The following is a 12,413-nucleotide window of genomic DNA, read 5'->3' on the forward strand; positions in this document are numbered from 1 at the left end:
CCCCTGCTTATGCGCACTCTCTCTCTCTCAAATAAATAAAATATATAAAAAAAAAGATTTTATTTATTTATTTGAGAGAGTATGTATGTGTGTGCATGGCGGGGGGGGGGGGGGGAGGAGCAGAGGGGGAGAGAGGGTGGGAGGGGAAAGAATGTTAAGGAAACTCCGCACTGAGCACAGAGCCTGAGGTGGGGCTCAATCTCACAACCCTGAGAGCATGACCTGAGCCAAAATCAAGAGTCGGAGGCCCAACCAACTGAGCCACCCAGGTGCCCCAGATCTTCTGACCTGAGTCCTGGGAAACAGACACAGTCAAATCTCCAGCCCAGAGTGAATGAGGAGGAAGGAAGCTTGGCAAGCTTCCGCGCTGTCAGGATGAAGACCGCCCCCCTGCTGTAGGGAGCTAGCCCTGAGGGTACCCAGAGGGGTTTGGCTAACACTTGCTGTATTCTACAGGCTAGGGTACAGAGGGCTGGGGGCAGAGGCAGGCTGGGGCCAGGGCCTGAAGCCAGGGGAGGGAGGACAGAGAGAGGTCTGGCTGAGTCCCAGGCCTCCCACGATTCTAGCATCACTGGGCCTTTGAACCTGTGGACCCAAATCACACTCCCTCTTTGTGCATGGGGCCAAGCGTGCAGAGCACAGTGGAAACCCCTCCTCAGAGGAATCCAGGAAAGCCTCTCAGGACAGGGTCCAAGGTTCCTACAACCTTAGGGGCCTGCTCAGCCAGGCATAACACCCACAGCAGGTTCTGGGAGGAAGCTCTCCCTGCTGCCCCTTGCTGGGCGCTAGGCTCAGGAAAAACAAGCCCTTACCTTCCCTGGATCCTTCAGAGGTTCTGACTCAGGTCCCGAAGAATATGTGACCATGGGGACAGCTGAGCTGCTCTCTGGCCCAGAACTCAGGCAGGACAGCCCCTCTAGGTAGGCATTGAGGGGACATAAGGGCAGGGAACAGGCCCTGCTGCGTTCCCAGCGGCTCTTCGCTTGCTCAGGATGTGCCCTCAGCCCCTTAGTTCTGCTACTCAAGGTCCTTCTCAAGGTCTTGGGCTGGGGCAGCCTACGCTGCTGTTCCAGACACAGGGACTTTCCAGGCCTGCGAGGGTCAGACTGTCTCTGGACTCGGGAACAACGGCCGGGGTTGGGGACAAGTGCACTGGGCTCCCCTGTCATGTCCTCCTCTGCTGATAAGCCTTTAGATGTCAGTGTTCCTCTAGTTAGTCCTCTGTACCTCCTCCACTCCACCCAGGCCCCCTGATCTTATTCACTCCTGGGTCTCAGGGACCCCACTGCAGACTAGTCCCAAACCCACACCTGCAGGCCGGACTTCTCCCAGGTGAATCCAGCTGTCCCCGGGCACCTCCCCCTGGAAATCGCGCATCAAGCATTGAATCCTTGTTCCCTCAAAGCCGGCCCCTCCCCAGGTTGCCCAGCCACCCAACCAGAAACCAGGGCGACTTCATTGCCTCCTTCCTACTCCCCACATCTGGCAGCAGCAAGCCTGCCACCCCTTCCTTCCCTGTGTCTCTGGAATCTCTCTGTTCCCTGCCATACCTTAGGCAGATCTTATCACCTCCCTCTGGGTCTCTCCCTTCCAGCATCCAGAATGACTTTTCTATCATGATTACATCCTTCCTTGACCAAAAAAGTCCACAGATGAGCCTCAGCTGCTCTCATATTGAAATGCAAGCTATCTTGGCACCAAAGCCCTAGCTGATCTGGTCCACCCTTCAGCTTCACCCCCGCCTAGGGCACCCCTCGACCCTACACTACAGCCCAACTTGACCTGCCTTTTTCTCAAGCTCCTCCCTATATCAGTCCTGCCCTCACCTTCCTTCTGTGCTGGCTCTTTTCTCAAAGGCTAGCACTGCATCCAATGGGCATATGCAGGGTGGCCACCTGATTCATGATGACTTCCCCTTGTCTGGGAATGACCTGCAACAAATAGGCAGGCTCCCAAAATCACATTTGCACTACAGGAGCCTGCCACCATTCATAGCTGGTTGGACTAGTGGTGGATACTTGACCCAAACTGGGCTGATGACATTCTGTCACCTGAGTACTTAAAACTTGGAATCAAGAACTCGGGGGTCCCAGGTATGGAGTCTCATTAATGCCCACAAGTGACATAAGAGTACGTTCCTGTCCTCAGGCTGCTGGAGCCACCTGCTTCCTGCCCTCCTGAGTCAGCTGTCCCTTTAATTCTCTTCCCATTGCTTTCGACCGAAAGCTTAACTTTCTCCCTTCTTAAAACTGCCTCCCTTGCTTAGATTATTTGGTTTTTTTGGTATTGAGTTGTAGAAGTTCTTTTTTTAAAAGATTTTATTTATTTATTTGAGAGAGAGAATGACATAGAGATAGCATGAGAGGGGGGAGGGTCAGAGGGAGAAGCAGAGGGGTGAAATAGGGGATGGGGATTAAGAGGACACTTGTCATGATGAGCACCAAGTAACGTATGGAATTGTTGAATCACACATACACCCCAAAACAGCATCCCTTGCCCCAATCTCCCCACCAGCAAGGATGAGCCTGCCCTCCTCCTCTTCATCAAACTCTTGAGAAAGTCTCCCACATTCAACTCACTCCCTCATCTTTCAACTCCTCACTACTCAGCCTGCAGTAATGAAACAAATGTGACAAATATTTATTTAGCATCCACCTTGCACAAGAATGAGGACACAGAATGAGACATGGCCTGTGGCTTCAGAGCGTTCACAGTCTAGCCCTGAAGATAGGCACAGTAAGGGGGCTGTGCAAACTCCAATACAGATTAAAATCCACCGCCATGGCCAGAGAAGGGAAGAGGAACTCACAGGGTGCAGTGAGAGGGAGGGCTCACGAGAGGCGTCCTGGAGGAAGGGATGCATGAGCCGTGTCTTCCAGCTAGGAGTGACAAGGAACATTTTTTTTTTTTTAAGATTTTATCTATTTATTTGAGAGAGAGAAAGCGAGAGGGATAACCGAGGGAGAAGGAGAAGCAGACTCGCTGCTGACTGAGCAGGGAGCCCGATGCGGGCCTCGATCCCAGGACCCTGAGATCATGACCTGAGCCAAAGGCAAATGCTTAAGTGACTGAGCCACCCAGGCGCCCCGACAAGGAACACTTTAATGCACAAGTCCCAATTCAGGAAAATAAAAATTAGTGACTCCTTTTTACTTTCATTTAAAATGAAAATAGATTTATTACTACCTGTGAAAAATGTCATATAACCATTTAGATTACTTACTTTATTGAAAAAATTTCAATAAGAAACTTGGCACACTGGTTTTCACCAGCTAAACTGTTATCATCCTGGCACACCAGAAATGCCGGCAGGTAGGCAGGCCAGAGGGTCTCTATTGGCCAGGGATTTTCATCACTGTCGTAGAGGATTTTTTTTTAAGATTTATGTCTTTATTTGAGAGAGAGAGAGTGTGTGCGTGTGCATGAGCAGGGGGAGGAGCAGACAGACAAAGAGAAACCTCAGCGGGGAGCCCGATGCAGGGCTCAGTCCCAGGACCTGAGATCATGACCTGAGCAGAAATCAAGAGCCAGCCGCTCGACCAAGTGAGTCCCCTCCCCCACCACCGGGGGACAGAGGATTTGAGAGAACAGAAGGGCAGTGTAGGCCGGGTTGAGAGTGTGAGCAAAAAGGGCATGGAGAAACACCATGTGGGAGAAGAGGAATAACAAATAATTCGTTTAGTAGGGAGTGAGGTTGGGAAAGTGAACCAAGAGGCTGAAAGAGGCCTTATTCCCCTAGCCAGGCCCTTGGTAGTTGTCCTGAGAACAGCAGGGAGCCATTGAGGGTTACCAAGCGAGCGAGAGAGGGTTTGTCCCTTTAGTACCTAGCGTCAGGGAAGGGAGGGTTGCTCTACCCCTGGTTAGCCCTGAAGCCCTAGATCCCTCTCTCCCTGAGGCTTGGGGCCCCTCTGTAGTATCCACTATCCTTAAGTTGTCAGGTATGGGCGGGGGGTGGAGGGGGTCTAAAGACTGGGGCTCAGAAGGAAAAGTTGTCCCTGCTACCCTCAGTCCCCAGCCCGCCAGCGCCAGGCTGAATGTAATTGTCCTCGATGAAGCCGTCGTCATCCTCGTCACCCACCTCCGGGCAGACCACCTTGGCCGTCCTGGGCAGCGGGCGGTGCCGGTAGCTGGCCCGGTACTTGCGACAGAGGTGGCATTTGGCAGCAAGAGCAATGAGGAGGGAGAGGACCACAGCCCCCAGCATGACCCCTACCAGCGCAGGCCATGCCCGGGCCCCAGTGCCCGGTCCAGGGGACACAGCTGACGCTGCTGGGAGCTCTGAGGGCCCCGGCCCCACGGTGGCTGCAGAGGGAGGGACAGCATTATGGATGGGGGCCCCAGATGGGTTCCCTGGGGAAACCGAAAGGTGGGGAGACAGGGTCCTTCCCCCAACCCCCCTCCTCGGCCTCCTTCCCAAACTCACTTTGGTTTGCCTCACTCATGGAGGGGCCTGAAGACACCGGTGAGCCTCGGCTTCTGCCAGAAGAGCCTGAGCGCCACAGAAACCCCCAGATGCCAGGCAGCCCTGGAGGCCAGAGTCCTAGAAGATACACACACAAGTGGGTGTCCGGGGAGCACAGGTGCACATTCCCCGGGGCACACGCACGGCCACATTAGGGCACTGCACAAACTCTGGACACGGGACGATTGACCATAACCAGTTGTGCACAAAAGAGAAATGAGCTGTGTACCTGGAAATTGGCTATTTGTAAGGGAACACCGTGGGGTCCGGCTCTGCAAGCCCCTGAAAAAAAGGCAGGAGCTTACTCAACACTGTGTCTGATTTAGGCACCAGGCAATGGGCTCACAGACCCCTCTAATGTGGGTATCAACATTATCCCCTCTCTGTAGATGAGGAGTCTGAGGCCCAGAGGGTGAACTAACTCAGCCCAAGTCCCAGGACTTGAACCCAGGTCTCTGAAACCAGGGCCCAGAGCCCAGGCTGCTACACTGCTTGGTAGGCTGAGGATGGGAAGGGGGGCAGAGGCGGTTCTGGTTCCCAGGGGTTGGACAACAGCAATCGCTCAGAGCTAATGAACCAAAGTAGAGACCACATGTGGAGGAGAGTGCCAGTCCCTACCCAGGCAGGGGGCCCCACTCCTCCTCAGTCAGGAGCTCCTGCCACCCCAGCTTGACCCTCAGCTCTTCAGACACATGGCTTGTCCATCGACCTCCGTCTGCCCCCAGAGGGAGGCAGTATTCAGGGAGTAGCCAAATGCAGATCACCTCGATCAGGAAATTATCTGGATAAGAACCCCTAGGGCTAGGGAGGAGCAAGAGGGAGCACCTAAATTAAGGGAGTATCTGGAGGAAGATCATCTAGGCTTGGGAATACCAGGAGGAGGAACGCCTGAGTCAGAGGAAGGCCTGGGGGAGCAACACCTGAATCTGAAGAGTATCTAGAGGAAGAACACCTAGGTTAGGGAAGTACCTGTCAGAGGGACGCCTAGGACTGGAGATAATGTGCAGGTGGAGCACCTGAATCAGAGGAGTACTGCGGAGGAGTATCCAGGCTAGGAAAGCACCTAGGAGAGAAGCATCTAGTTTAGGGGAGTACCTCCCATATTCTTTAATACTGATATCTTCATGAAACCCTCCCTCCTCTCCTCCAACCCGTCACTAAGCCCCATCAGTTCTTCCTGGAACTAAATATCTCTGCAATGGCTCTGCCCCTCCCCTGCACCCCACTGGCCACTGCCCCATCCAAGCCACCTTCATCCTTTTCCTCGACTCCTACATGACCTCCTAATCCATCTTTCCCCACCTCCAGTCCATTCCCCAGAGTGATGGGCCTAAAGCCCAAATCTGACCCCATTACTCCTAAAAACTCTTCCAGAGCTCCCCAGGCCCTAAGGGCTGCACATAGATTCCTCAGCATGTTCTTCCAGTCCCCACAGCCCAGCACAGGGGCCTCGGGCCAAACTAGGCCTCTTGTCCACAGTTCCCTCCCCGTGCTACACACACACACAAACACACACACACACACACACACACCCCTCCCAGCTCACCTTCCCTCTTGTTTCCCAGCCACCCCCTCCTCAGGATTTTGAGTTCCCTATCCCTCCAGGTGAAATCAGACCATATCTGCCTGTGAGGTTGTCCCAGGGCCCCTTGGAGGACCCCTTCCCTGGCCTACACAGTCAACTATCCAGCAGAAGTGGCCAGGTACTAGATGGGCAGCTGCCTGGGGCCAACGCCTGGGCTGGTTAATGTGTGCCCCGGTGCTGGCAGAGAGCTTGGTGCTCAGCTGCTCAGGGCGGGTAACAGAGGAGGATGGGGGAGCTGGAGAGTGAAGGGGGGGGCATCAGAAAGGAGAGCTCAATCACTCATTCACTCACTGGGTGCCTACTCCAGGCCCCAATAGGCACTGGATCCTCAGAAAAATCAGATTTTAAATGGAAATGAATTGTATTCAAATTGATGTCTCTAAGATTTTACTCCTACTCCTTTCCTGCCTGCCCTGTCCCTGTGAATTCTTGTCAAGGACACACACCCCCACAGGCTGTCACCCTACCCCCACAGGTCACATCTCTTCCACCGACAAACACACACCCTCTGATCTCACAGACATACGCACCCCACCCTGAATTGGGGCTCCTTTTAAAGCTCCCAGGAGCCCTCAGGGATCTGTGGGATCCCCCTCCCAGGCCCCCCAATGTCTTCCCCTCTGCTCCCCACCTGCAGGAACTGTGCACAGTCCAAGGAGGAAGCTTCCGGCTGGGGCGGGCAGAACCTGGACAGGTGGGTGCCGGAGCTGCCGCTTGACTCACCTGGAGACGCCGCAGGCAGGCGAGGCCTAATCCGCAGGTGAGGGCGGAGGGCCGGGCAGCAGGCAACGCCTCCAATCAGGAGAACTAAGAACACTTCTTGCCAAGCTTTTGCGGTGACCTTCTGGCGCAGGCCCCACCCCCACCCCCAGCGCCGTGTGGGAAGTTGGTGGGGGGGGGGTGGCCTTGCGGCTGGGATCCAGAGAGGGGTCCAGGAAGCCCTAGAAGGGACAGGCAGACATCTCAACAGGCAACTGCTCGGGCTGAGGGCCCTGATAAGCTAGTGAATTTCCCATGACAGGTACAAAGTCCAGAGTTGAAGCGGGAGTTTTGCAGGCCCTGGAAGGCGGTGGGCCAGAACTGGAGGGGAGGAAGAGAGAGTTCTTTCCGGGCAAAGCCACAGGGACCAAGAACACTCAAAATTGCCTGCAAAAATGTTTGTGAGCCCTCGCTGGGGGGGGGGGGGGCGGGGGCGGGGAGGGGGGTGGATGTGGAGGTCAATGGGGAGTGTATCTGTGCCCTTGGGGGTTTATTGTGTGCCTAGGTGTCTACCAGGATAGAGGTTTCTAGCCTTTATCTGGATCTCAAGGATCCTGGGAGCCCACAGAGCTAAGCTCTGAACCTTTCCCTATTGCCTTACTCCTCTTCCCCAAGCCTAGTGCCTCCTTGCTCTTTAAGACCCAGCTCAGGAGTCACCTTCCAAGAGCATTTGGTCCTCCCGGACTAGCCCCGCCTTCCCCCTGCAAGCTCCACCTTCTAGCCCAGAGCACCCTCCGGGCAGACCTCCCACCTTCCCACTGCAGTTTTACAGTGGAGCCAGGTGGAAGGAGTTTCACAGTGGGGCCGGGTTCTGACAGCAGGCCCCTGACATAGGGCAGGTTCTCAGTAAATATTGAAAGGAGGAAGTGTTATGAACTAAGCCATGCAGGCACAAGAATTCACAGGGAGCCACAGGGTACAGCCTGAGCAAGGGCTGCCCCCAGGGCTTGTCAGTGCGGGGGGCCCGGTAGAACCTGCAGGACCTTGACTATCTTAGCATGGAGTTGAACTCCTACTGTCAATGGCCCCTTCCGAACTCTCCTGCCTTGTCCGTCACCTACCCCGCACACTGCGCCAGCCACGCCAGACGGCTCTCTATTCCTAGGACCCAGCATGCTTGCCCCTCCCAGGCTTTGCATGTGCCCTTCCTGGGACCCCAACCCTTCCCTCCAGCCCCGCCCCCCACCTGTCCATCTCCCACCCGGCTGATTATTCCTCCCAGGCCAATTCATCACTCAGGCCCCAGCTCCAGTGCCTCTTTATCTAGACCAGCCCTCCCTGACATGCCCTTGTCTGGGTCCCTCCTCCCCTCCTCTGTGCCCCGAAGACCCTGGCCCTTCTCCCAGCTAGCACTGACCGCACAGTTTTGTGATTTTCTCTTGATTTGGCACAGTCCCCTATGAGCCAGTAAACTCTGGGGCAAGGGTCCGTGTCTGTCTTGTTCCTCTCCATATCCCCAATATCTAAAATGGCAGTAATAAATGCTTCTGAAATAAATGAATGAGAGGAAAGTGAATAGTATCCCAGATGGGGCAGTGGGGAACCAAGGAAGGTTTGGGGTCTTGCTTTGATTTTGAATCAAGGACATGATCATAGGATTCAAAAGCTATTCATTGAACACCTAACAGTTCCAGGAGCTGTGCTGGTTCTTTTTTTAATTGAGGTATTCATATAACATAACCTGATTCACGCAATTCACCATTTTAGCCATTTTCAGTGCACAGTTCAGGGGCATTTAGTACATTCGGAACGTTGTGCAAACATCCCTCTATCTAGTCTAAAACACTAGCATCACACCGCCTGGGTACCCCAACCCATTAAGTAGTCACTCCCCATTTCCTCCTCCCTCCAGCCCCCAGCAACCACTAATCTGCTTTCTGTCTCTGTGGATTTGCCTATTCTGGGTATTTCATACAAATCTAATCATATTTGTGCTAGATTTTTAATGAACTATTTCATTTAAACCTCATAACTACATTATGAAATAGATGTTAATTATCCCTTTAACAGATGACGAAAATAAGGCCCTGAGAAGGTAATGTGCATGAAGTTCCACAGAAGAAAACAAGGTCTGCACATCCATCAGTCATTTATTCAGTGAATACTTACTGAACACCCATCACAGAGCCACTACCAGCCCATACAACACGCATTGCAAAACAGCAGAAGGCAACCTGCTGGATGCCCCCAGTGCATGGAGAGCAGAGAACAGGCTGTATGTCAGCACCTGCCCCTCAGCCAGGAGCTCTGATGCAGTGAACAACCCTTACAACCTTCCATGGCAGCCCTGGCAACCATGTGGTAAGCTCAGTGCTAGCTAGCTAGCACTGGGGACAGAGTTCCACTGACCATACAGCTTTCGTTCTGGTTGGGAAGGCAGACAACACACAAGTAAAGAAATTAATAAGATTAGTTCAGATAATGAGTGCTATGAAAAGTAAAGTAGCTTCATGGGATAGGGAGTTGTAGAGGTGGCTGCTACTCTACATCAAAAAAAGAGGGGACTCACGGAAGAGGGAATGTTTGAGCTGAGATCTGACTAAGGGTAGGATAGCAATCATGCCAATATCTGGGGGAAGAGCATTCCAGAAAGAGGGAACAACAAGGACAAAGACCAAGGGATGAGAGCACGCTGGCTCATCCAAGCAACAGAAAAGAGGCCGGCTGGAGGGAGACAAGTCAGTGGGGAGGGATGGGAGGGGCTGTGTGAGGGGCCTGTGGGACCAGCTCACGTGGCTCTATCCTTCCCTCCCTCGGTGAGAGGGGCTGACCTTCTTTCACTCTGTGTGAAGGTTGGACTAGAGGAGGCCAGGGTAGAAGCAGGGAGACCAGTTGGGAGGCTGTTGCTATCATCCACAAGAGAGGGAATGTGGCATCCATCAGTCAGGTGGAAATGGGAAGAAGTGCTCAGACTCTAGACATATTCTGAAGGTAAAGCCAACACGATTTTCTGACTGGATGTGGGGTTTGAGAAAACAAAAAAAGGAACCAAGAATCACTCCAGAGTTTTGAGCGAGCAACTAGTAGGCGAGAGTTGTCATTTACTGAAATGAGAAGACTCTGAAAGGGGCAGATTTGGGAGGGCAGTCAGGACCCCAGTTGTGGACATGTTAGTTGTGAGATGCCGTGGGGCATCCAGGTAGCATCCTAAGTACGCAGTACCTTAAACTAGCCTGAATGCAGCCGGAAGGGAAGAGCTAGACATCCAAGTTTGAGAACCAGCAAAATGTGGATGATTTTTAAAGCCAATCATCTAGATGAGATGCCCCAAAGGAAATGTAGAAAGAGAAGAGGGCCGAGCCTTGGAGCTTGCCAGAAGCAGAAGTTGGGGAGGGGAGGAGAAGCAGAGGAAAGGAGGCTAGGACTAGCCAGCGTGGTAGGAGGCAGACACACCAGAGAAATGTTCGGGAGGCCAGGGAAGCAAGCGTTTGAAGGGCGAGGGCTTGGTTAGCTATGGCAGATGCCGATGATAGGTCAGCTAAGCTACGGACTGAAAGTTGACTTCGAAATAGGCCATGTGAAGGTCCCTGGCAACCTTGACAAGAGCACTTTCACGTGTGGTGGGGACAAATGTCCGACGGGGCACGGTGTGTGATGCATGAGCGATGCACGAACGAGCATGGGAACAGAGGTAGTGAAGGCAACTCCATCAAGAAATTGTGTTGTAAAAGGAAGAGAGAAGCAGGGCAGACTTTGGAGAAAGGTGTGGGATCCAGGGAGGATTTTTTTTTTAAGGCTAGGAGCTTTTAGACCATCTGTGTCTGCTGATAGGAACAATCCAGGAGAGAGAGGAAATTGATGACACAGAGAGAAGAGACAATGGGAGTGTGAGTCCTTAAGGCATCAAGGGGCATGGGGTCAAGTGCACAGGTGGGGGGTTGGCATTGGACAGGAGCAGGGAGACTCCCTCTGACGAAAGTGGAGAGTACAGGTGAAATGATGGGAGCCTTAGGGAGTTTTCTTCTGGTGGCTTCTGTTTTTCCAGAGAAACAGGAAGCAATGGCATCAGCCCATGGTGAAGAGTGGGGGAGGGGGATGTTGGTACTGGGATTCTAGAAGATGTGAACTCTTCATCCTGGGGTTTGGGAGAGAGAATGGTCCGGCCAGGTTTGGGGATTTGCCTGGCAAATCGAATAAAACCAGAGAGGGGCAAGGGAGCCGAGCTGTGGGCAAGGGATTGTTTGCCATGCTGGCCCATGCACTCTGGGTGGGGTAAAGAGGATGTGAGGACCAGGTGCAGGAAGTGTGAGGGACCCAAAAAAGTGGATTTTAGGAGCCATTGCTGGTGGTGCCAGAGAGAGTAGGTTGAAAGAATAAGAGGTGGTCAGCAGATGGTGGCATATGGAAATGGAGGTTACCCAGCGGATACAGTTCTTGATACAGACATGCCCTACGAGATGAACCGTGGGGTGGTCCTGAGACGGGGGTCTACAGACCGATGATGGTCTTACTATGCCCTGAAGCATGTTAACTCCACCTGCTAATCAGAGGACTAAAGAAAACGTGCTAATAGCTCTATTAGTAAATGGAAGAGACAGGATTCGAACCCAGGTCTTCTGACTCTAAGTCGAGCACCTTTCCAGTTATATCCCATCTAGATCCCTCTTCTGTGAGTAAAACTTACCATCAAGGGGTTCGGTTTCTCACAATCATTTGCAGTGACAGACAGCAGTCACTTCAAAGATTTGATTTTACCTCCCAAAAGAAATGGAGGGCACTGCTAATAGAAGAACAGGGAATGGATGCTGAGCAAGCAAAGAACAAGGTGTCCTGGACACCTGGGTGGCTCAGTCGGTTAAATGTCTGCCTTCAGCTCGGGTCATGATCCCAGCGTCCTGGGATCGAGTCCCACATCGGGCTCCCTGCTCAGCGAGGAGTCTGCTTCTCCCTCTCCCTCTGCCTGCCACTCCCCCTGCTTGTGCTCTCTCTCTGACAAATAAATAAATAAAATCTTAAAAAAAAAAAAAAAAGAACATGGTATCCTGCTCCCCACCTTGCACCCACTCCCTTCTCCATCTGGCCCAACCCCTCCCTGGGGCAGCCCTGGGGGTCTTAGCCTCGGGTGGTTGCGGTCCCCTTTTGAGAAGCTGATGAGAGCAGGAAAATGCTTGTGAACACAGTCACAAATATGCTCACAGGTCAGCATGGAGTAGGTGCTCAGTAAAAACTTATCAGATGGATGATAGGTTTTTATCAGTTAGAATTCCAGGGGGCTCACCTGCTCTTTCCAGGTTAAGAACTGGTGTTAACCCTTTGCACTCTCTATGCAGGAAGCTCTGTTCTGTTGTAAACAGATGGCCCCTTGAAATAGGTAGAGGACCCCTCCTTCTTGCAAGCCACTGGAGGGTGGTTGCCTGCTTCCAGGTCCCAGTCATGGGCAGCCTCCCGGAGGTGGAGTCAACACCTCCTTAGGACCACCGGACATTCTTCCTCCACCATTCAACCCCCACGGTCCCTGGAGGCTGGTCTGTCCCCGCTCCTGGTCTGCCAGCGCTGACCTCCTGGACATGCCCCAGCATTCAGACAGTGACTGACGTAGCCCCAGTGGGGAGTGGGATTGAAGCTCAGTGAAACAAATCTCCTGATCTGCTCATCACCAAGAAGTCA

General features: G+C 53.1%; 1 protein-coding gene across 2 annotated transcripts; it reads right to left on the reverse strand.

Moving 5' to 3' along the window:
• Positions 1-3,209: 3,209 nt before the first annotated feature.
• On the reverse strand, positions 3,210-6,764 carry C4H1orf210 (chromosome 4 C1orf210 homolog). Of its 2 annotated transcripts, XM_031022450.2 has the most exons (5): positions 6,679-6,764; positions 5,432-5,525; positions 4,692-4,744; positions 4,424-4,540; positions 3,210-4,302 (listed from the first exon to the last, which is right to left on the reverse strand). In XM_031022450.2, the coding sequence occupies exons 4-5, from the start codon at positions 4,440-4,442 to the stop codon at positions 3,977-3,979; spliced, it is 345 nt and encodes a 114-aa protein (XP_030878310.1). In that variant the 5' UTR covers positions 4,443-4,540; positions 4,692-4,744; positions 5,432-5,525; positions 6,679-6,764; the 3' UTR covers positions 3,210-3,976. The 2 variants fall into 2 exon arrangements, with proteins under 2 accessions (XP_030878310.1, XP_081674365.1); XM_081818239.1 differs by lacking the exon at positions 4,692-4,744.
• Between the last annotated feature and the right edge of the window lie 5,649 nt (positions 6,765-12,413).

This window comes from Leptonychotes weddellii, chromosome 4 (assembly GCF_054177405.1).
Source record: "Leptonychotes weddellii isolate Sample4059 chromosome 4, ASM5417740v2, whole genome shotgun sequence".
In the NCBI taxonomy this organism is placed as follows: Eukaryota; Metazoa; Chordata; class Mammalia; order Carnivora; family Phocidae; genus Leptonychotes; species Leptonychotes weddellii.